Raw genomic sequence first — 25,190 nt, 5'->3', positions numbered from 1 at the left:
GTGTAGGTCCGTCTTAGGGATGTCACTGTCTAATAAGATATTATATATAAAAGATATTAATTTTTCTGTATTAGGATGCTTATTCCAACATTCGTCAAGAATCTCTGGGTTTCTATTTCGAAAGTTTTTAGAATTTGATTTAACATAATTTCTAAGTTGAAGATATCTGAAATAATCATTCCCTCGAAGTCCATAAACCTGTTGCAACTCCTGAAATGTCAAAAAAGAGCCTTCCTTGTAAAGGTGTCCCATATTTTTAATTCCATTATTCTTCCATTGTGTAAAACCCCCGTCTAAACATGAAGGCTTAAACAATGAATTATTCACGATTGGAAGAGAAAGAGATAAGTTATCTAATTTTAATGTATTTTTTAATTGTTTCCAAATTTTTATAAACCACAAAATCTTACGTCAAACAGAAGATTTTAAGGAATGACTTCAGTGGAAGAATAAAATGGGAAGATTTAGGAAAATAATTATTGAACTTAAGTCTGGGACAGTTGAAGACTCAATGTGAAATGATTAAAATCAGGGATACAAATGTGGAAAAAAATTGGAGGAACACAGAGGTAGTTGAGAGTGGAAGTTTAAGTAATAGGGGGAACAAGTCTCACGCAATTTTCTGTTTCTTTTGTCAAAAAGAAAAAGTATACCAGACATTTTGGAATTCTGAGATAATGTCATTTAAGCTATTTCTCGAGTTCCGAGCTAAAATGTCAGCTGATAGAGTATGAATCTTGCAGCCATCCATCTGTCTGTAATCGCCAATCTTCTGATGTAAATAGTTGACAGGACTTTGACTCTGAGAGGTAACTACTTGATCGTTTGAAGTAACTTCAAAGAGCAGGAAAAACTAAACTTTCACTGGGATGAATGCATAGGTCAGTCTGTGCAGGGACAAAGTTGGGCAAACTGCAAATGTTGCATGAATTAATAAACAGCCATGCCAGCCACTATGTAGAAGGTCCTTTTATATCTAAACAAATGCTTGATTCTGGTCTCCTAACTGTCAACCTTTGTACACAAACTATATTTTGATCCAAACATTCTTTAAGCAATAAAAGCAGAACATATTGAGAACAGACCTATCTTCAGTATGAAACAGCATCTGCAGTTCCTCCCTACACATATTGGGAACATTCAGCATGTCATGCAGCATATTTCGTTTTTTTTTAGTTTGGAGATACATCGCAAAAACAGGCATTTCGACCCAAGGAGTCCGTACCGAACAACGATCCCCGCACATTAACACTATCCTATGCACTAGGGATAATTTTAGTTATATACCAAGCCAATTAACCCCTAAACCTGTTCGTCTTTGGAGTGTGGGAACAAACCGAAGATTCTGGAGAAACCCCACACGGTCACGGGGGGAACATACAAACTCCCTACAGACAGCACCCATAGTCGGGACCAAACCCGGGTCTATGGCACTGCAAGGCAGCAACACTACCGCTGTGCCACCATGTTGCCCTGTGGAAAGAGAAACAGGCGTAATGTTTCAGGTCATAATTGTCAGAACAGGAATGGAAAGAAAACAAATTAGTTTAAAGTTGGCGAAAGGCTGGGGAAGCTCTAAGTTTGTCTTCCTTTGTTTGGCATTACAAATGAAAACATTCCCCAAACATTTTACTCGAGGGGAGTACAGAATTTTAGATATTCTGGTTCGACAGCACGATAAGGTGATGGAAAAAAAGTTAACACTATTTATTTATGCATTTCTTCACAAATTGGTTGTCAGTTAACTGGCAGTAATAGAAAGGAAAGGAATTTCTGCTATGGGTTGAAAATAAAAATAAAACTCTGAATACTGCAAATATATATTTTTTTAAATAAGAGAATGCTAGAATAAAACAGGTCAGGTGACATCTATGGAGAGAAACAGTTAAGTTTTTCAGTACGAGTAGGATTGCAGATCCGAAATGTTGACTGGTTTTCTTTCCTCAGATGCCGCTTGAGTTGGGTGCTCCCAGTGTTTCTGTTTTTGGCTCTGGCTTGGGTTAACGTGACTAAATCATGCAATGATAAATCACAGGAGAGTGTTCAATCCATTGAATGTGCCTGCTCTGTAAAAGAGCAATGTAAATAGTGACATTCCTTTGTTCTTTCCCCATTGGCATGCAAATGTCTCCTTTTCTAGCACGTCTCCGGTTCCCTGTGAAAGATGATTGAATCTACCCTCACTACCCATTCAGGAAGAGCACATTGGATAATTTTATGTGTAGGAAGGAACTACAGATGTGATTTAAACCGAAGATAGACACAAAAAGTTGGATTGAATCAGCGGGTCAGACAGCATCTCTGGAGAAAAAGGATAGGTGACATTATGTATTTTACATTTTATACAAATTCTCCTTATCCACCCCTACCCCTTGCATGCATATTGAATATGGATATTGAACATCCTAATTGTTGAAACAGATTTTCTGTATCCAATTCTTCAGAATTTTTATTTAGTTGTTAAATCACCTTCATGCATGTTTAAAAATAATTCCAACATCTCTACAATCTCCCCATTCTTGTTTACAATCGAATAAATACCAATTGGACCCTCTTCAGGACAATTATATTCATTCGCGAGGGTTGTTCCCATAATACTCTAGTTAACACCTATCTAGTGATTTATCCCGAGTATAGTTTTTTTGTAGTTTTTCAGTGCCATTTTTTCTATTCAAAATATACATCGCTTTTTGCAAAGAGGAAGCGGGCCCTGATATCAGTTCCAAGTTTGTACTTCACTAGTTTTGATTCAGTTTTTCTCCTGTCACAGCTTATACCAAATAATGCAGTTATAAATATATATATATACACAAATTTAAAAAATTGTAACAAAATACAAATATTTCCCCGAGGAATCATCAAATCTTGGTGCTGGGGTCTCAGCAAATGAAGAAAGAGTTGAGAATCTGGATAAAAATTGATAGTGGCGCTTAAAAAAAGCCACGTGCACTTAACATGACTGAATCACCTGGTTGAGATGGGATGCATCCGAGGTTGCTGAAGTAATTAACGAAGGCTGTTGCAAAGGCTAAACAACTGTAGATTTGGGCTGGTACTGGTCGTGGTAAAGCTGTAATGTTGGTGGTGGGGCAATCCTTTGAAACAATAATCAAGGATTGACAGACAAAAGTTGGTTTATTAGACAGTCTCCTTGGATTTGTTAAAATTAAATGGTGACTGATAAATTTGATAGTGTTTTATTAATGAAGTAACAGACAAGGACAATGGAGAATGGGACACTGATGGGCATGCAGTGGGTGTCGGACATGCCGTCGAGAACAAAGAAGGGCCGAGGTGGGGGTGACACGAAGAAAACAAAGGGGGACCCACATGGGGGGGCTGCCGAGAGAACAAAGGGGGGCCCCCCCGCGTAAGGAGGCTGCCGAGAGCAAAGAGGGGCCATTGGGGACTAAATGGAATACTTTGTAACTTGGTCGGCGCCCTGTATGTGGCGACTCTTTGCCTACTCTCACTGTGACATATCACATGTGATAATAAAGTATCATTCATTCTTTCATTCAAGAAAATGCAGGTGATGTACATGTGGACTTCCTCAACCGGATGCCATACAATGGTATTGTCATCAAGATTGATGGCCACAGAAGTCAAGGGGCTAGTTCAGCACCAACAGTAATCTAGTTATGTAAGAGAAAACAAATATTATTATTATCCTCACTGGAGCAAAGTGCACAATGTTCCTCACGGGCCAGTATTACCAGGTTGATGGATAGGTCATAATTTCCAAATTTATAGACTTCTCATTAATAAGACACTATCCAGGTGGTCAGATACCATTTACCTTTTAAGCATTTACCAAGCCAATTAACCTACATACCTGTGCGTCTTTGGAGTGTGGGGGGAAACCGAGGATCTCGGAGAAAACCCACGCAGGTCACGTGGAGATCTCCATACAGACAGCACCCGTAGATAAATTGCATACAGACAGCACCTATAGTCGGGATCGAACCTGGGTCTCCGGCGCTGCATTCGCTGTAAGGCAGCAATCTACCGCTACACCACCGTGCCGCCCATATATGTGGATAATTTGTTGAGAGTGGCATAGTAGTTTTAAAAGCATTGAGAAAAATATATGGGACCCTGAGCTTATATACTGAGGAATAACAGTGCAAGAGCACAGAAATTATATTAAATCTTTGTAAAACACTGGTTCTGCATCAATTGGAGTATTGTGTCCACTTTGCTGGGGAGGGAGCACACCTTAGGAAAGATATAAAAGCAACACAGTAGAACCTCTACATCACTGCTCCAGCATCTTGGGTTCAAACCTGGTCTTCAGTCCTGAAAGTGAGGAGTCAGCACAATCTCCCCACGATCACATGGGTTTCCATCAGTTTTCTCCCACATACCAAATTGGTAGTGTTGTAAATGACTCCCTGGTAGAATCTAGAGCAGTTGATGCGAATGTGCGGAGAGGCATAGGCATAGAGGGCTATGGACCGGGCACAGGAAGCAACAGGTCACTTAGAGAGAGTAGGTGCTGGTAAATGGGAGTAGTCTCAATGAGTACTTGATAGTTAGCATGGACATGGTGGGATGGAAGGCCTGTTTCTGTGCTGAATGATACCATGAAGTTATAGCAGTGATTTACAGTGCCCTCCATAATGTTTGGGACAAAGACCCATCATTTATTTATTTGCCTCTGTACTCCACAATTTGAGATTTGTAACAGAAAAAAAATCACATATGGTTAAAGTGTACCTTGCCAGATTTTAACTAAGGCCATTTTTATATATTTTGTTTTCACCATGTAGAAATTACAGCTATGCTTATGCATAGTCCCCCCATTTCAGGGCACCATAATGTTTGGGACACATGGCTTCACGGGTGTTTGTAATTGCTCAGGTATGTGTGTGCCTCCTTAATGCAGGTATAATAGAGCTCTCAGCACTTAGTCTTTTCTCCAGTCTTTCCATAACCTTTGGAAACTTTTATTGCTGTTCATCAACAAGAGGACCAAAGTTGTGCCAATTAAAGTCAAAGAAGCCATTATGAGACTGAGAAACAGAATAAAACTGTTAGACATCAGCCAAACTTTAGGCTTACCAAAATCAACGGTTTGGAACATCATTAAGAAGAAAGAGAGCACTGGTGAGTTTACTAATCGCAAAGGGACTGACTGCAGGTCAAGGAAGACCTCCACAGCTGATGACATAAAAATTCTCTATAATAAAGAAAAATCCACAAACACCTGTCCAACAGATCAGAAGCACTCTTCAGGAGTCGGGTGCGCAGAAGAAGACGTCACTGCACTGCATGATGAAAACCACCGGTTAGCCGCAAAAATAGGATGGCCAGGTTACAGTTTGCCAAGAAATTACTTAAAAGAGCAGCCACAGTTTTGGAAAAAGGTCTTGTGGACAGATGAGACGAATATTAACTTATATCAGAGTGATGGCAAGAGCAAAGTATGGAGGAGAGAAGGAAATGCCCTAGATCCAAAGCATACCACCTCATCTGTGAACACCCCCACGGTGGAGGGCAATGTGGTGAGAATGTCAAAGCCAGGATTGTTTTCTTGGAATGAAGGAGGTTGTAAGGGGATCTGACAGACGTATTTAAAATCATGAAGAATGTATTTAGAAAATGTTCCCATTGGGTGAGGGGTCAATATGGGGATAAAGGTTGGAGGTAACTGCAAAAATAAAATAAAATTACACAAGTGGTTGGGGTCTTGAATGCACTGTCAGGTGTAGTATATTTAAGCAGATTTAATTGCCGTTTTAAAGAGAGATGGGCAAGTATCTGAATTTTGAAATTCTTGGGTTATGGGGAAAAAGGTGGGGAGTGGGATAAGCTGGATTGCTTGTACATTGAATAAACTCTACGGGTCATATAGCCTCTTTCCATGCTATAACATAGCTGCATCTCTGTAAAATTATAGAAAGAAATACTGCATAACTAATGAATATGTTCCATATGATGGAAAGGTACATTCACGTCTCCAGAATAATGGATTCCAAATAGCAGTCAATTAAGCTGTGTTCTGGAATAATGGAAGTATCTTTGCTGTGACAAGTCTTATGCAGATATATTATGATGAGGTAAAGGGCCTATAACACATGTTTGTGTTGTATGACTATATTGATTGAATGCTTATGTTCAAAGGAATATTTTCTGCAGACAACATTGAGGATCAGTAAAAATTGATTCCAGTCATCGCTTAATCTATCAAATGATGTAAAAAAATGAACCAAATAGTCATCTGGAGATAATTTCTCTTAAAAAAAAAAAAATTGCGATTAATGATGATCTTCTATTTACATAATACATTACAGTACGTAATTTGATACTTAAAAAGACCTACATTCAGATAGTGCTCGTCACAATGCACGATAGCACTTTACGGACAATGTACTTATTGGTGCTCATCAAGCAAAGTGACAACCACCTGATAATATGTTTTAATGATAATGGCTGAGGGAGAAATATTGGTGAATTTTCTGCTTCATGTGAATGAAGATAAGGTCTCACCCTAACATTCCAACAAGACAGTACGACCAGATATGTGGCATCATTCTGCTGAACAGAAGTGTCAGCCTCGATTTTTGTACATGGGTATATGGTGTCAGACCTAAACCCATAACCCTTTGACTCAGACAGCAGTTGAACCAGCTGAGCCACAACATCATATACATTAATGGAAATAATTCCCACCATCTGCAGTTTTGATCAAAAAGTGTCTTTGTCAGATAGTTCAACATTTCATCTGGTTGTAATTAAGATTGAAGTTTATAAACTTGCAGGCTTCACTCAAGGATTCTATTGTACAATTGTATCTATCACCTAACAGAAGAAGGGGCTAATTGCGGTGTTCGATACATTTGAAGGATTTGATTGGGGAAGAGGGAGAAGAACAAATCAATTCCTTGTATAGAAGTTAAGAACAGGAACATGACCTTAAAATGAGAGCCAGTTTATTCAGGGGGTGGAGTCAGGAAGAATTTCTTTAGGTAAATGGGACTATTTATTCCGCAAAATATTCCGTTGAAGCTGGAAGGGGGTGGGCCCAGGAAAATGTCAAAATGGAGACTGCCAACATTTTTCTGGTCAATGGCATCACAGAATACATACCAAGACAGGTAAATGGAGTTGTAGATGGAAAAGTCATTAACTTATTGAAAGGTAGATCTGGCTTGAGGGACTGGAAACTATTAGTCCCAACTACACACATTATCCTCTTTTGACAAGTTGCAGCGTGCTCCCATCAACAAGCCCCAAATCCTGAAGCCACTAAAAAAAAGTCACAGAGAAGCTCATAACTTCTGCAGAAATTTGAGGACTAAATCTCGAAGTTTGGTGCGAAGTGGCTCGTTGTTGTCGCAAATTATGTGCGTCGAGTCCTCTTCAATCTGAATCAGTGTGTCTTCAGATTGAAGGTGAACAATGTGTCCTTCTGGTGTGTCCTCAACCTTGACATCAGTAATGCCGTGCTGTGAAGGAAGAAGAGGAGGATTTACTGCGTGGGTAACTGGTGTGATTTGTGCCTTCAACCATAATGGAAGGTACAAGTTGTGTCTTATTACGCCATATAGGGCTCCACATCACAGGAACATGGATGTTAGGGTTGAGATTTCCCTTCCACCATTAAGTATCCTTCCCACAGGATCAAACAACTGTACCACCATTGATGCCACTTCGATTGGTAGGGTGAGAAAATCTACTCAAAATAGTTTTAAAAAGAAACTCCATGCACTGCAATATCTCGTAAATGTCAATAAGCATTCTTTGCTGATTGGTGAACGCGAGATATGCAAGGCCTTCTTTCGTTTAAGCTCGTTGGTTTCAGTGGGCAGTTGAGCTTCTCCACACTCCCTCCACATGTACTGTATGCATGGCACTGACCAAGAACAATCTTTTTTTTAAAAGATATCCAGTACAGTTAGGTGGCATTGGGGTAAAGTGTTAACCTGAGACTATTTATTACTAACCATGCTTTTGTGTGGAGGCATGAAGTGGTCTTAACCCAATCTGAGACAGAGAGAACAACCTCACTACTTGTGATAGAAACCCTTGGTTACAGTATAATGTGGCAATTTCAATCAGGCAAGGTCACTACCATCGAGAAAGTGCTGCACTAATTTCTTGCTCTAGCCTTACTAAACTTAACATCAGCAATTTCCACACCTGCAATAAGGTCAGTAATAACAACTCCATTTATACGAATGCTGGACTTATGTCATAGCCCTTACATCCAAACGAAAATGTGGAGACACACAGGATGGATTTGCTGGGGGCTGCAGGCATCTTCTGCCGGGTGGGAATTTGGGTCGTGGCTACATTGTTCCAAACAGTTTTCAGCAACTGAACCCTGGTGTAACCAGGGGAGGACCTACATAGCAAAACATCTATGCACAGCTGCATAAACAGCACAAGTGGCTATAAATTTGTTCAAGGGATGAGGTTATATGGAGCAACTTAATTTAATAGAGATAGAGAGCTACGAGGAGGAAATTCCACAGGTTACAGTCTTGGCAGATGAAGGCACAGCTAACCCGAGTGACACAATGATAACTGGGACTTGCAGGAATTGCTTCAGACCACACTACAGATATTTACCTTTAAGCTCTATACAAATTGCTCAATAAACTGGATTGCTTGTACATAGAGCTTAAATAAATGTCGAATAGCCTCTTTCCATGCTATAACATAGCTGCATTTCTGTAAAATTACAGAAATACTGCATAACTAATGAATACGTTCCATATGTTGGATAGGTACATTCACTTCTCCAGAATAGTGGATTCTAAAAAGCAGTCCATTAAGCTGTGTTATGGAATAATGGAAATATCTTTGCTGTGACAAGTCTTATTATGACGAGATAAAGGGTCAATAACACGTGTTTGTGTTGTATGACTGTATTGATTGAATGCTTACGTTTGAAGTAATATTTTCTGCAGACAATATTGAGGATCAGTAAAAGGTGGTTCCAGTCATCGATTAATATACTAAAGGTTATTTAAGAAAATGAACCAAATAATCATCTGGAGATAATTTCTCAAAAAAAATTGTGATTAGTGATCTTCTATCTACCTTGCACGCGATGATTTGATACTTAGAATGACCTGCCTTTACATAGTGCCTGTCACAATGCGCCAAGGCACTTTACGGACAATGTACTAACTTTTGCTCATCAAGCAAAATGACAACCACCTGATAATCTGTTTTAATGATAACTGGGACGTGCAGGAATTGCTTCAGACCACACTGCATATATTTACCTTTTCTAAGCTCTGTACAAATTGTTCAATGGTGATTGAGCCACACAGCAGTGGTTTGGGTGGTTTGAACTCGGGGATCTCATCGTTTAACCGTTTCCTCTTCTTGCCAGTTGGCTGCTGCACTGGTTTTGGAAGTGACTGCGTGAGACGGAATTGGGTATAATTCATTAAACAAGGCAATAAACACAAGAAAAATAAATTTATCACATCACCCAAATTCCTTCATTAATAATTTGTAATTTATCCTATTCTATATATTTTATTTTTTTAATCACTTAAAGGAAGCAATAAACCATATAATTACATTTTTTATTTCAGATTTCCAGCATCTGCATCTACTTTGATTTATGTAAGCCATAAAATTAAAGTTCACTTCAAAATCAGGTAGATATTATGATGAAGTGCCTGTAGAATATGATTTCATAATTACAGTTGGTAGTTCTAAATTACTGGCGAGCCAAAAAGATTGCATCTGCTGGAATCTGGAGTAAAATACTAGCTGCTGGAAGCAGGTTGAATAGCATTTATGGTGGAGGGTGGGAATGGAATTTTTGATATTTGGGGTTGAGACCCTGCATCAGGACTGAGCCAGTAGAAACAGGAGAGGGGGTGTGGTGAGACAGGGGCCAGTGGATGAAGAGGGATGAAGGATAGCAGGCAGATGGAGCCAGGTGGGTCTAGATTATTCTAAGGTATTGCTGTTGTTTCAATTACAGGTTGATCAATGGAAAAAAATATCAGAAGATAATAATAATAATAATAATTTTATTTATAGAGCACTTTAAAAACAAACATAGCTGCAACAAAGTGCTGTACATCACTAATCATTGACAAAAAATTAATACACACCAAAAATAACAATCAAAAGAAATAGTAGGAAAAGACATTTAAAATAAAGAAACATCAAAAACACCACAAACAGAAGCAAAGCCTCAGGCATGGTCAAAAGCCAGGGAGTACAAATGCGTTTTAACACTGGATTTGAAGATGGACAGTGAGGGGGCCTGTCTGATGTGCAGCGGCAGGGTGTTCCAGAGTGCCGGAGCAGCAACAGAGAAAGAAAGCCAAGAGATCCATTGAAAGGTCTTGTATTTATGCTGTGCATTTCTAAATGTTTTGCAGTCCAACATGCTTTGGGTTGAAGTTCTAATAGGATTATAAATGTATCCCCACCGAAAGCGTCGGTCCAAGAATGTAGCTCCCCACCACCTTCTTGGGGCAATCAGGGAGAGGCATAAATGCTGGCACAGTCTGCAAACCCCAATACTTTAAAATAATTTAAAAACTCCACTTGTAGTATAGGGAATCAGGACAAGAAATTTGCACACTGGAAGCTCATGCTATCAGCAACAGCTCAAGTGATCACATAATTAATTTTAGTGATGTTGATTGAAAATATATATTAACTAGTTATTCAGTAAACCATTTGCTCTTTTTCAAGCTGTGTCATGTAAGTTTTATGTCCTTGTGAAAGTGCAGACAATCCCTTTGGTTTAACATATCTTCATTCAGTTTAAATATTATCCGAGCTATTGAAACTATTGAAAAATGTACAAAAGTAATAAATAGCACTGTTACTCTCCATTCTGGCTTTGGTGGTGGATGGGCAGTGAAGGGGGTTTGAGAGTAACTAGAAAAAGGAAGAAAGATAAAGTATATGACATGCATCGTGCACTAGTTTATTCAGATAAATTGTGGAATTGAGGGAAATAAATCAAATCCTTCAAGTTGACTGGGCTAACACAACTTCATTCTTGTTACATCACTTACGCGAAGTATGTGCTTGTTGTCTTTGGTTTGCAGTACTGCAGACACAGTTGCCATGGAGATGCCGGGTTTGATCTCAGAAGGGATGAGAGATTCTGCAAGCTGTAAAACAGCGATAGTACCGGAAAGTTAAAAGAAAGATCTTGCATTTAGTGCTTTTTATCACCACAGAATGCACAGTTAGTAAATGACTTTCTGAAGAGAAGTCGTTGTTGCTGTGCAGGAATCATGGTAGCTAACTTGTACACAGTAAGTTTCAACGAATCAGCAAAGTGAGGGATGATCAGATAATCTGGTTTGTGCTGGTGACTGAGGAATAAAGTGGAGCGAATCCCCTGCCTCAGAAGCTTTCGCACCACATAAGAGGGCAGATAGTATAATACCTTACTTGAGGAACGGCATCCCAAACAGTGCAGAAGGCTGCTTTCCTTTAAGTGTAGAACTCTTGAAAATAAAAATTGATTAAAATACATGATAATCACAGAACCCACAGATTTAAATCATTCCACACAAGTAATGTCACTTAAGTGCAATTATCTTTGATACTGCTCGCAGCAGATAGTTTGTTCTGACAATAGCTGACTTGCCCCACATTCATCTTAACCATCCTATCACCCAGCAGCTGACTTATTTACTTACTACAGTACAGTAGGAGGAGGTCCTTCAGCTGTCCACATGCCAAGCAATCGCTCAGTCTCATTTCCATCTCATTATTTCCAGATATTCTTATAATTAAACCCTAAGCTCATGTTTGAAAAGTAGGAGGAAACCAGAGCACTTAGCAAAAACCTATACCATTGAACATGTTTTTTGGAGGGGGGGGTGGTAGTGCTTGGGCAAACTCCACACACAGGATTCCCAAGGCATTTTAAGACTGGTGCTAACTGCTGTATAACAAAAATGTGCATCCTTTATCACATAGATGCACCAAAACTCCTTTACTCCACAATGCCTGGCATACACAATTAGCATATGTTCAGATAACAGGACACTAATCTATTAGCTCCATCGCATATTTAATTTACAATTTCTTTAAATGTTGCGAAGTGGAATAATCAATTTTCCAATAAACTCCAGGTTTAAATGGGTTATGTAACAAGGCCCTTCTAAGTTTAAAGAGAGCACGGGAAACAGAGTACGAGTTCTACAGCACAGAAATAGGCCCTTCCACCAACTTGGCCATGCTGACCATGTTGCCAAACTGAGCTAGTCCCACTTGCCTGCATTAAATCTCTCATTTCTTTCTTTCAGCACAGCCAGATGCCGAACCTTTAGGATTTCTGAATAGCTGCAGAGCGGATTACTGGAATTTTATCCTTAGCCATTCGGTTGCCAGCTTACTCTCTAACTGTCCTTCAGTACACATAGAAACAACCATGTTTTCAATAGGAATGGTGCATAGATTGAAAACATAAAATGGTTAGAATTAATCTCTTTAGTCACTTCTGCCAATCAAAACAATTATGATTGAACCTTGACCTCCACTTTTCCAACCAATCCCATGGATTCTTTTCGATTTGGAAAAATTGATGAGGTAAAACGATGTGAAAACAATAAAAGAAACATTCAGTTAAATGAATACTTGCATCGGGCATCAGCTCAATTTTTTCATAGCGCCGTTTGAAGGGGAGGGTCAGTACTTCAGCCCTCCGGTAAGCCATTGGTGAGGGTTGGCAGTCAATCATCAGATCGGTACGGTGAGATTGCGCAGGAGGAGGTTGAGTATATTGCTCTGGGCATACAACATGCAATGGCTGGAAAAATAAAACAAGAGAGTGAAGTGAGTGGAAATGAACTGCCTACCCACATCATACTGACATCCTGCCATTTACTGACAAGAGGGTAGGTAAAGAAACCCATTCTAGGGGCACTTAAACAACTTTTATCACAGTATGCCACCACAAATGAGATATAATACACCTCCAGATTCAGGGACAGCAGTTATCAATAGACAAGAATTGCAGGAGTAGGCCATTCGGCCTTTCGAGCCGGCACCGCCAATGTGATCATTGTTGATCATCCCCAATCAGTACCCCGTTCCTGCCTTCTCCCCATATCCCCCGACTACTATTTTAAGAGCCCTATCTAGCTCTCTCTTGAAAGCATCCAGAGAACCCGCCTCCACTGCCCTCTGAGGCAGAGAATTCCACAGACTCACCACTCTCTGTGAGAAAAAGTGTTTCCTCGTCTCCGTTCTAAATGGCTTACTCCTTATTCTTAAACTGTGGCCCCTGGTTCTGGACTCCCCCAACATCGGGAACATGTTTCCTGCCTTTAGCGTGTCCAAACCCTTAACAATCTTATATGTTTCAATGAGATTCCCTCTCATCCTTCTAAACTCCAGAGTGTACAGGCCCAGCTGCTCCATTCTCTCAGCATATGACAGTCCCGCCATCCCAGGAATTAACCTTGTAAACCTACGCTGCACTCCCTCAATAGCAAGAATCAGGCAACTAAACTATCCTACCACAACTGGAAAGCAGTCCTGAAGCACTATCTACCTCATTGGAGACCCTCGGACTATCTTCAATCAAACTTTACTGGCTTTACCTTGCACTAAACATTATCACAATATTATCTTTATGATGTATCTATACACAGTGAATGGGTTGATTGTAATCATGTATTGTCTTTCCACTGACTGATTAGCAAGCAACAAAATATTTTCACTGTACCTGTGCATGTGACAATGTACATGTGATGATAAATAAACTAAACTAATTTCTCTCCACAGCTAAATCGATGTCAAACAATTCATCGCCACAATTCAGAATGTTTACACCACAAACCCAAATCTTATGTTCCACTTCAACCCTTATTTGCTAAAACACAATCGTATGACTTTATTTACTTACTGAACCCATCACCCTAATTATTTGAGGATTTCTGTTTATGCTTTTTTCACCTATAAACAATAGCAAAACACGATTTCATCCATACAGTAATTTTTTCGCTTTACCTGAACTTCCTTCAATAATTTTGAGACTTGGATAAAGTTTAATCGTGTATCAATTGGACAGTAGACACACTTCATAGACAGTGGCTGGTATGGTGCCAATGCTTCCAAGTAAGAAAAATCTGGTTCTGGAACATAAATCAAATTCATCAGGTTATGATGGCATACAAAGCAAATTGTTTTCATACTCGTACCAAATGAAGACTATCGTTGCTGGAAAATTGAGAGTCTGGAAATCAGAGTCATATAACCATATAACAATTACAGCACGGAAACAGGCCATCTCGACCCTTCTAGTCCGTGCCGAACACATAATTTCCCCTAGTCCCATATACCTGCGCTCAGACCATAACCCTCCATTCCCTTCCCATCCATATAACTATCCAATTTATTTTTAAATGATAAAAACGAACCTGCCTCCACCACCTTCACTGGAAGCTCATTCCACACAGATACCACTCTCTGAGTAAAGAAGTTCCCCCTCATGTTACCCCTAAACTTCAGTCCCTTAATTCTCATGTCATGTCCCCTTGTTTGAATCTTCCCTACTCTCAGTGGGAAAAGCTTTTCCACGTCAACTCTGTCTATCCCTCTCATCATTTTAAAAACCTCTATCAAGTCCCCCCTTAACCTTCTGCTCTCCAAAGAATAAAGCCCTAACTTGTTCAACCTTTCTCTGTAACTTAGTTGCTGAAACCCAGGCAACATTCTAGTAAATGTCCTCTGTACTCTCTCTATTTTGTTGACATCCTTCCTATAATTAGGCGACCAAAATTGTACACCATACTCCAGAATTGGCCTCACCAATGCCTTGTACAATTTTAACATTACATCCCAACTTCTATACTCAATGCTCTGATTTATAAAGGCCAGCACACCAAAAGCTTTCTTTACCACCCTATCTACATGAGATTCCACTTTCAGGGAACTGTGCACAGTTATTCCCAGATCCCTCTGTTCACCTACATTCTTCAATTCCCTACCATTTACCATGTACGTCCTATTTTGATTTGGCCTGCCAAGATGTAGCACCTCACACTTATCAGCATTAAACTCCATCTACCATCTTTCAGCCCACTCTTCCAACTGGCATAAATCTCTCTGTAGACTTTGAAACTCTACTTCATTACCCGCAACCCCACCTATCTTAGTATCATCTGCATACTTACTAATCCAATTTACCACACCATCATCCAGATCGTTGATGTACATGACAAACAACAGTGGACCCAACACAGATCCCGGTGGCACCCCACTCATCACTGGCCTCTAACCTGACAAACAACCATCCACCATTACTCTCTGGCATCTCCCATTCAGCCACTGTTGAATCCATCTTGCTACTCCACCATTAATACCCAACCATTGAACCTTCTTAACCAACCTTCCATTAGGAACCTTGTCAAAGGCCTTACTGAAGTCCATATACACAACATCCACTGCTTTACCCTCATCAATTTCCCGAGTAACATCTTCAAAAAATTCAAGAAGATTAGTTAAACATGACCTTCCAGGCACAAATCCATGTTGGCTGTTCCTAATCAGACCCTGTTTATCCAGATGCTTATATATATTATCTCTAAGTATTCTTTCCATTAATTTGCCCACCACTGATGTCAAACTAACAGGTCTATAATTGCTAGGTTTACTCTTAGACCCCTTTTTAAACAATGGAACAACATGCGCAGTACGCCAATCCTCCGGCACTATTCCCGTTTCTAATGACATTTGATCTGATGAGTCTGAACTATTAATCCCTAAATTTGAACATAGGACAGTACAGAAAATGATTATTCTGATAAGAACGCTCAAAAAGTGCCATAGCAGTGGCATAAAATCAATAAATTATAAAATTATTAAATATTGCAAAGCTATCATCAATAATGAAAATACTCAATTGACATAAAATTGACTCATTGAGTCCTTTAAGGAAGGGAATCTGATATATATGCATCTCCGCCCACAGCTGGGTCCGATTATGTCAACACATCTGCATTCACCATTGTGCCAACCCTGCAGTTGCTCTGGTTTCTTCTTTGACAAAGAGTTATAGAGTCACAGTCAAACAGCACGAAACAGGACTTCAGCCCAACCCATCCATGCTGACCAAGATGCCCCATCTAAGCTCATCACATTTGTCTACATTTGGCCCATATCCCTCCTAATTTTCTTCCCATGTAATCTTCCAGCTCTCTTTTAAATGTTGTTACTACACCCAAACTATCGTTCAAGCCCTCGAGTCCTGGCAAGATTTACATTTTCTTGTCATCTATCTGCACTCTTTCCAGGCTAATGGCAAGTTTCCTATAGCAAGTGTGCCATGTCGCCTATAGCAAGGTCATAAGTGTTATTATACTATAGCAATGTTTTAAATAATTATAAATGTCGCAGGTTCTATATTTAGTATAGACCAATGAAGGGCAGCATGCCAAAAGCCTTCTTCACCATCCTTTATCTACTTGGCACGTCACTTTCAGGGAACGATGTACTTGTATTCCTAGATCCCTTTGCTCCTCAACCCTCCCCTGGGCCCTACCATTCACTGTCAAGATCATACCCTGGCTAGACATCGCAATATGCAATAGTTCAACTATCTGAACTAAACACCCTTTGCTATTCCTCAGCGCACTTGTCCAGCTGATCAAGGTCCCACTGTAATTCTTGATGATTATCTTCACTATCTACAATATTACCCATTTTAGTCATCTGCAAACAGTGTTTTATTGTGACAGTATGCAATGTACTGGCATCTCTAAAAAATTAAAAACCAAATTAACAAATGTTTTAGAATTTTATACACAAACTTTGCTAAAGTTTAAAAATTAGCCAGTCAGGCTATTAAACAGATTAAGCAGTTTATAGGATGATACCAACAGCAAGGAACGATACATGTACAGGTACCTTGTGTACAAAAAAAAAAACACTGAACTTACTAATCTTGTTTTATACATTCTCACTCAAATTAGATGATAAATAGCAATGTCCTGCACCGATCTAAGGCACACCACTAGTCAAGCTAATTCTGCAACCAGATAGCTCTACTTGGATCCCAAGCAATCTAACCTTCCAGAGCAGCCTACCATGTAGAATCTTACTAAAGGCCTTAATGAAGCTAATACAGCTTATGCCTACCACCCTGCCCTCATCAACCTAATTGGTTAGTTCTTCAAAAAACTCAAAACAAATTTGTGAGACACGTTCTCCAATGCATAAAATCATACTGACTATCCCTAATCAACCCAGTCTTTCCGAATATATGTCTATCTTATCCATCAGAATCATCTCCAGTAACTTGCTTACCACAGATGTTCAGCCTACATTTTTCTTTGCAGGCCTTCTAAAATAGAGGCACAACACTAGCCACTCTTCAGGCTTCCGGCACTGTAACCATGTCTAATGATGCTTTTCAATCTCTCAGTAGTGCTCCTGTCATTTCTTTAGCTTCCCAGTTTCCCTGGGTATATCTGATCAGGCCCCAGAGATTTATCTACCCTTATATCTTTTTAGGACATGCAGCACTTCCTCGACCTTAATACAAAGTGTACTCAATATATCAACACTAATTTTCTCCTGGTATCCTGGACGAGAAATAGTCTTCGCGTTACCTGTGAAAATGATGGTGTTGAGGCTCGATTTTCCCCACAGCTCCAGGAAGTGGACAACATCTCCAAACCTGAGGGAAGGGTGGCCTGTGAACACTACGCAGGGCTGTCTGAAGTCATTGCTGAAATCCCCATGGATGCTGGGGTAGTGCTTTAGTTTATTGGTTTGAATCAGCTGAAAATAAGAAAGGTGGGTGAAAAATGTAACAAACAAAAGCAAACTGGAATGACATTGTCTAGTCTTTCTTTCAGTGTACTATTTCATGCTGGAGATCTATGACCAGTGGAGTTCTGCAGGGATCTGTGCTGGAACCTCTGTTGTTTGTCAATTTGTAAATTGACAAACAATAGAAAGTCTGGGACTGAATAAGGCAGAATGATGCCTAGAATAATGGCTACAGGGAGAGGTTGGACAGACTTGGATTGTTTTTTCAGAAACACCGGAGGTTGCGGGGAGACCTGATATAGAGGTATATAAAATTGATAGGGTAGAAAGATAGACAGAGTGCTAGAGTAACAATGGGTCAGACACCATCTCTGGAGAAAAGGATGGGTGACATTTTGGGTTGAGACTCTAGTTTAGTTTAGAGATACAGCGCGGAAGCAGGCCCACCGGGTCCGCGCCGACCAGCGATCCCCGCACATTAACACTATCCTGCACCCACTAGGGACAATTTTTACATTTACCAAGCTAATTAACCTATAAACCTGTACGTCTTTGGAGTGTGGGAGGAAACCAAAGATCTCGGTGAAAACCCATGCCGGTCACGGAGAGAACGTCCAAACTCCGTACAGTCAAGCACCCGTAGTCAGAATCGAACCCGGGTCTCCGGTGCTACATTCGCTGTAAGGCAGCAACTCTACCGCTGTGCCATTGTGCCGCCATTCAGTAACAGTCAGAACCTTTTTCCCAGGATGGAAATATCAAAAGTATTTAATTGCCTGTCGTTGGACTTCTGAGATTGTGAAAGGTGCTGTGAGAAAAGGGTTAATAGAGATGGTTGATTTATACTAGAACTCTGAAATATAATTTAGAAAGAAATAAGGTGTCAGCAGAAGCCAGACTGCTAGTAGAATAGAAAGTAACGATATAAAGAACAGAGAGAAATTCTAGATAAAAAGTAGCAATAGAAATACTTCAGTAGAAGTTTTAAGAGAAATTAGAACAGAGTTGAGAAGTACAAAAGGTCAAACATATGCCTAATGAACTTACATGAATAAGTACTCACGCCCACTATGACAAGATGCCTAATTTAAATGCACATGCGATGCATGATAGGGGAGGTGTCTTTGACGTTCTCGTGGGAATCTGTGCTTTATGTTATGATTGGAAGAAGCTCAATGGGGAGGGATGAGGGTGTGACAATAGTGAACTGAAATGTATAAAGATAGAAAGCATCTCCATCTTCAGTGTGCCTCTAGAGGGCGACAGAGGGGCACAATTTTCTGTGCAGAAATGTAATAAATGAGATAAACTTGTTTCTCTGACTTTGTCTCTGAGCATTTGTGAATTTGAATCTCACAGTGCTATAAAAATATATTTTATAGCACCTTTCTTATAGCTGCCAATAATTAATTAGTTAAGATTGGGGTGATAGGCAGAGAGGATTAAGAGGTGGGGGTATGGCAGGGGAGTGGGATAGGATGTGAGGAAGCATAGGCATATCTTAGTACATTTTATGTACAACATTTTAGAATTTTGATCATTCAAACCTTTAAGGGCCTGTCCCACTTAGGCGTTTTAGGCGAGTGCAGGAGACGCTGCGCTCACCTCATGGTCGCCACATGTTCGCTGGTGGTCTCTAGTGAGTCTCCTTCATGGACGCGAGGAGTTCCCGCATTCTGGGAACTAGTCGCGGCCTCAGTATGGTCACCGCAAATTTTTCAACATGTCGAAAATTTTTCTGTGACCAATATTTGGTCACCATGGAAAAATTCAATAATCCTGTAGTCATAGATGCTGTTGTAGTGGGGTCGCCATGTAATTATGCATAGTCGAGGTACTCATAGGTAGTTATAGTTTATTGCCTTTGCTGACCCAGTATTTTCATTGCCTCATTGGGGGAAAAATAACATAAGGACGAGTTTTCAGAACCAAAGATAACCGTTAATGTTAAATGGCCGCCAAACTTCACAGCTGTGTATCTCTGGCTTATTAAGTTGTCTATCTTCTTAAAAGTGTCTCCACTCCTTCTCTTCCTTTTCTCCCCCACCCCCCACCCCTCTTTTCAAGGACTTACCATACACTGTGCTTGCCTTCTTAACCTTCCTATTCATCACGGTGTGTGTCTGTATCACCTTGGCTTTGCACCATGTGAATTTCAAACAGCACTCCCCTCCCCTCCTTGCGGGCGGGTGTGCGTGTGCTCTCCACTCTGACAGTCGCCTTCCAGTTCCCGGTTTTTCAGGCGAGTGCCGGGAACTTGACAGTCGCCGGCAGTCCGCTGAAAAATCGACTAAGTGGGACAGGCCCTTTACATTCCAATAAAAGCTAACCTTGACTAGACTGTCATTTATTAACAACTGCCTTACTTTTAAAAATGGATTTTCAGAATTAGCATCTACCGTGGATCAAGCTGTTCATAGCTACATGATACATACACAAAATTGTCACTGAAAGAGAAGCAAAATGGGACATTTGTTGGAAATTATGGTTAAATGATGAATCACTTTCCTTTGTCCATCAAAAATATAATTCTCCAGAAATATCACTGTGTTTATGACAGTCATTGTGCTTTGTAAATGTATTTTTATTAGAAGTAATATGAAAGGTTGTTCCAAGTTCAGCTCGGTCCTTACCTCTGCATGTGGAAATGGTGGCTCTGGGAGGTAAACCTTTGACTGCTTGTTGTGACAAAGCCTTAAATGGGAGAGGGGCAAAACTGAAACAGTTAGGAGTCCATATTCTGCCATAAATAAAAATAACGAACTGAGGTGTGTCTCTTACACAAAGAAGATATGATAAAGTAGTTACATTCCTAGATCTAACAAGCTGAACACATGATTCAGGGTTCAAAGTTCAGGTTCCATCATGGCATACTGAGAATTTATATTTAACTAACAATAAAACTTAATAAAAGTGACGAGATGTTACGCATTTTGGCCCAAGTTGTAAGTGATATTACATTGCCAAGAGAAAGAATAAAATTAATTTCTGAACCAAAACTATTCAAAAAACATCCACAATAATTATTTCACATGACAATTAAATATCTACTTAGAATGTCCTGTTCATTATGTGGTGGTTAAGTACTAGTATCAAATCTTTCATCAATCGATCCTGTAGAAAATAATTTTAAATTCACCACAAATTAAAATTCCTGTGATGAATTTCAAATTCATTTCCACAGGTTGATGGACTAAAGATTTGATCTCTAACTTTTAAACTCAAACTCAATTGTCTGAGGAATCCATTGGCTCATAGAACAGTACAGCACAGGAACAGACTCTTTGGTCCAGAATGTCTGTGGCGAAAATGATGCCAAATCAAACACTGATCTGCCTGCACATAATCCATACCCCCTCCATTCCTTGCACATATCCAAAAGCATCTTAAAACCCACTATTGGGTATGTTACCACCACCACTCCTGGTAGCATATTCATAGGCATGGAAATCAGTCATTCTTAACCATTCTAACCTGTGACCCCAGACCTGTCTGTGTGGTTGTTCAGTTCAAGGAATAACTAACAATCTCAGTGTCACTATGAGAATACCACATCGGCACTGACCAAGTACCCATCTGCGCGAATTGTATTTTCCTTCTTGCATCGTCATTAACTGATGCCACACCACCTTATTCTCCTATCGCCTAACTACATGGGAGCTAATTTGAGTTGGCCAATTAATCGACCAAGCACCATACCTTTGGCATGCGAGAGGAAACTGGAGCACCTGGACACAGCCCACAGAGCGAACGTACAAACCCCGTACTGCCTCAAGAGCAGGATCCAACCAGAGTCTGGAACCATGAGGCAGCAGCACTAGCCGCCACACTGTCAGGAATAGGCATTAAATGCTGGTCCTGCCAACAAAGTTCACATCTCAACAACTATATCAATGAAAACGGGAAACACTAGAAATACTCCGCAGGCATCCTTCTTTGGGGAGGGAATCAGAGTGCATGTATCAGAAAATGAAACTTCACCAGAACTGAATAAATGACTGTTGCACACTTACCACTCTGCAAAGATCTGGGAGAACTCCAGTGAGCTGTTGGCTACAGGAGAGATGAAGTAGAATGGGACACTGGATAGTCCCGCTGAATCGATGTACTGGTACAGACATTCCAGCAAGTCGTATATTACACCAGAAGGATAGCACGGAACCAGGACATTCCCCCCACTTCGAATGGTCACAGCTATATGTGGGGAAAAACCCACACAAATGCATCATGACAAAGAGCATTTTTATGTAACACCTAACATAATCAAACACCCTAAGGGTCCTAATAGTTGTCATCAACCAGATGTTTGACTCCCAGCCACTGAAAAGGATACTGGACTAAATGACCAAAACAATTGACATTATAAAAGGAAGAGAAGGATATAAAGGAGGGATTTCATAACTTCGGACTTAGCAGCTGAAATAGTGGCAGGTAGCAGAACCACGGAACACAGGTCAGAAATAGAAAGTAGAGATCCAGAGAGCTTGTTAGGCCATTAGAGTACAGAGGTAGCTGGGTGAGGAGGTGACTGGAAGTTCCAAAAGTAATGAGGGTTGATTATTAATAAGTTCAATAAAAAAATAAGAAGAAATATTTTTGCTTATAGAGTGGATAGAATGTGGAATTTGGTATCACATAAAATGGCTGAGGTGAGCAGTATAAATGCCTTAAACTGATGCTGACTGAGGCTATGAGGATGAGTAAAATAGAAGTTCTGTTGGGATTAGATTAAACAGGATGGGTGGTTTGTGTTTGGACTGCACACAGTTACCCTTGTGTGCTACCCGTGTTTCAGAAGATGTATGGGCAAACTGAAATTTTGTTTCAAGATTGACAATACTTAAAAAAATATTTCAGAGCAAATGCAGAACAAAACATTCCAAGCCCAACACCATGGAAGCTAAATCATGACATTATTTTTTTTAATTACCCAAGTTACTGCAGAATTCTCCCAACATGCCATCAGGATTTGCAGTGGGGATTTGAGTCAATCCAGTCAGGATGAGGACATCACTATTTTTCAAGGAAGTTTGTTCCATGGGCTGCAAAAAAAATGTTTTAAATAATTCTTCTTCCTTGAATTTACAGCACTTTGACTTCTCTAAAGTTTATAGACTACAAACAATAGGTGCAGAGTAGGCCATTTGGCCCTTCGAGCCAGCACCGCCATTCACCGTGATCATGGCTGATCATCCACAATCAGTAGCCCGTTCCTGCCTTCTCCCCATATCCCCTGGCTTCACTCCTCTATCTTTAAGAGATCTACCTAACTCTCTCTTGAAAGCCTCCAGAGAATTGGCCTCCACTGCCTTCTGAGGCAGAGAATTCCACAGATTCACAACTCTCCGTGTGAAAAAGTTTTTCCTCATCTCCGTTCTAAATGGCTTACCCCTTATTCTTAAACTGTGGCCCCTGGTTCTGGACTCTCCCAACATCGGGAACATGTTTCCTGCCTCTAGCGTGTCCATACACTTAATAATCTTATGTGTTTCATTAAATCCCTCTCATCCTTCTAAATTCCAGAGTATGCAAGACCTGTCGCTCCATTCTATCAACATGTGAGAGTTCCGCCATCCCGGGAATTAACCTAGTGAACCTAAGCTGCACTCCTCAATAGCAAGAATGTCCTTCCTCAAATTTGGAGACCAAAACTGCACACAATACTCCAGGTGTAGTCTCACTAGGGGCTAGTACAACTGCAGAAGGACCTCTTAGCTCCTATACTCAACCACTCTTTTTATGAAGGCCAACATGCCATTCGCTTTCTTCAATGCCTGTTGTGCCTGCATGCTTACTTTCAGTGACTGATGAACACGGACCCCCAGATCTCGTTGTACTTTCCCTTTTCCCAACTTGACACCATTCAGATAATAATCTGCCTTCCTGGTTTTGCCACCAATGTGGATAACCTCACATTTAGCCACATTAAACTGCATCTGCCATGCATCTGCCCACTCACTCAACCTGTCCAAGTCACCCTGCATCCTCTTCACAGTTCACACTGCCATCCAGCTTTGTGTCAATTTTATCCCGTAGCTCTGCTCTCACTCCCCATCCGCCCACTCGTAACAAGAGCGCCATGGAGAGACTGGCTGGCGACAAGGCCAAGTACTCGAAGAGCCAGACGGCGAGGGGGTGTAAAATGGAGCCCAATGGTTTGGGCAGCTCTGCCTCCGAGGAAGGCAGCAGTAGCGGCAGCGGGGCAGCAGCAACAACTGTGGGGCTCCCGCCTGACATCGTGCGTTGCTCCATCTCCAAGAGGCAGCTCAGGCTTGACTTACTGGTCATGTACCAGCAGAAGTGCGAGTTCGTGCGGGGAGCGGTGGCCACCAGCAGCGCCCGCAGTTTCAGTGGCGGCAGTAGCCTGGTCTGGCGGCTGCTGCCCGGTTCTAGCGGGAGCAGCAGCATCAGAAGGGGGAGAATTAGCAGAGGGTACAGAGGCTGCAGCACCCCAGGGTGCACAAGCAGCACCCCAGGGTAACCACACCAGCAGCACCCCAGGGTGCACAAGTAACCACACCAGCAACACCCCAGGGTGCACAAGTAACCACACCAGCAGCACCCCAGGGTGCACAAGTAACCACACCAGCAGCACCCCAGGGTGCACAAGTAACCACACCAGAAGCACCCCAGGGTGCACAAGTAACCACTCCAGAAGCACCCCAGGAAGCACCAGTCGCCTCGCCAGCAGCACCCCAGAGTGCACAAGTAACCACACCAGCAGCATCACGACAAGCAGCATCAGGTCGCCCCATGGAGCCGTTCAAGCGGCAGGTTGGTGAAAGCGGATTACGGCGCTCGCACTTCGACCTCAGCTGCCGCTTCTCCCGAGCCCGCTCGAGCTTGCACAGTTTCTTCGAGCACTGCAGACTCGAACCCGATGAGTACCTGGTGATCGAGAACCTGGCCATGGGAGAAGCTTGCCGCCGACGCCGCCTTCGAAAGCCTTGCCCTCAAGTTTTGCAGCGTGAAAGGCCTGTCCCACCTGGATGACATTTTCGGCGACAGTCTGAAAAGAGGTTGTCGAGTCGTGGTAGGGTCGTGAAGCGGCGTGATGCGTGGTGACGCGTGTAGTGACGCGCGGTGACTCCGTCGCCCCTGGATTATGGAATGTTCAAAATCCAGGGGCGACATCTGTGTGTCTCATCATGTCGTGTGTCCTGTCACACGTTGACATATGCTGTCCTGCGGGTGATGACCGTTTAGGGTTGGGGTTAGGGACCACAGATTAGCTGTAAAATATCCTTCCTTCAATGCATGGATTTTAAACATTAATATATTAAAATTAATACAATAAAATCAATTGTGCAAATGAAAAGATGTCTGTTCAGTTTTATTTACAGATGTATTGGGTCCACTTCCAGATCCAATCACCATCTTTAACTTTTCACAGAGATGGATTCAGTGAGTGTAGACTGAACTCCCCTCTCCCCTCCACCCCCCTTTTCCTGCCTCCCACC

At 41.2% G+C, this 25,190-nt stretch overlaps 1 protein-coding gene across 1 annotated transcript in view; it reads right to left on the bottom strand.

Moving 5' to 3' along the window:
- Nucleotides 1-436: 436 nt before the first annotated feature.
- The window catches only part of ints9 (integrator complex subunit 9), a 48,534-nt gene continuing 23,780 nt past the window's right edge, over nucleotides 437-25,190 (bottom strand). Inside the window, exons 9-17 of the mRNA XM_055639231.1 lie at nucleotides 22,661-22,772; nucleotides 21,744-21,924; nucleotides 20,364-20,424; nucleotides 17,568-17,739; nucleotides 13,966-14,090; nucleotides 12,593-12,760; nucleotides 11,010-11,108; nucleotides 9,240-9,377; nucleotides 437-7,451 (exon numbers count right to left, since the gene is read on the bottom strand). Coding sequence (XP_055495206.1) covers nucleotides 7,275-7,451; nucleotides 9,240-9,377; nucleotides 11,010-11,108; nucleotides 12,593-12,760; nucleotides 13,966-14,090; nucleotides 17,568-17,739; nucleotides 20,364-20,424; nucleotides 21,744-21,924; nucleotides 22,661-22,772 — 1,233 coding nt within the window. The 3' untranslated portion in view covers nucleotides 437-7,274. The remainder of the gene's footprint in view (nucleotides 7,452-9,239; nucleotides 9,378-11,009; nucleotides 11,109-12,592; nucleotides 12,761-13,965; nucleotides 14,091-17,567; nucleotides 17,740-20,363; nucleotides 20,425-21,743; nucleotides 21,925-22,660; nucleotides 22,773-25,190) is intronic.

The sequence above is a fragment of the Leucoraja erinacea genome, chromosome 8 (genome assembly GCF_028641065.1).
Source record: "Leucoraja erinacea ecotype New England chromosome 8, Leri_hhj_1, whole genome shotgun sequence".
In the NCBI taxonomy this organism is placed as follows: Eukaryota; Metazoa; Chordata; class Chondrichthyes; order Rajiformes; family Rajidae; genus Leucoraja; species Leucoraja erinaceus.
The sequence above is the reverse complement of the archived record's forward strand: the minus strand, read 5'-3'. Positions and strand labels throughout refer to the sequence as shown.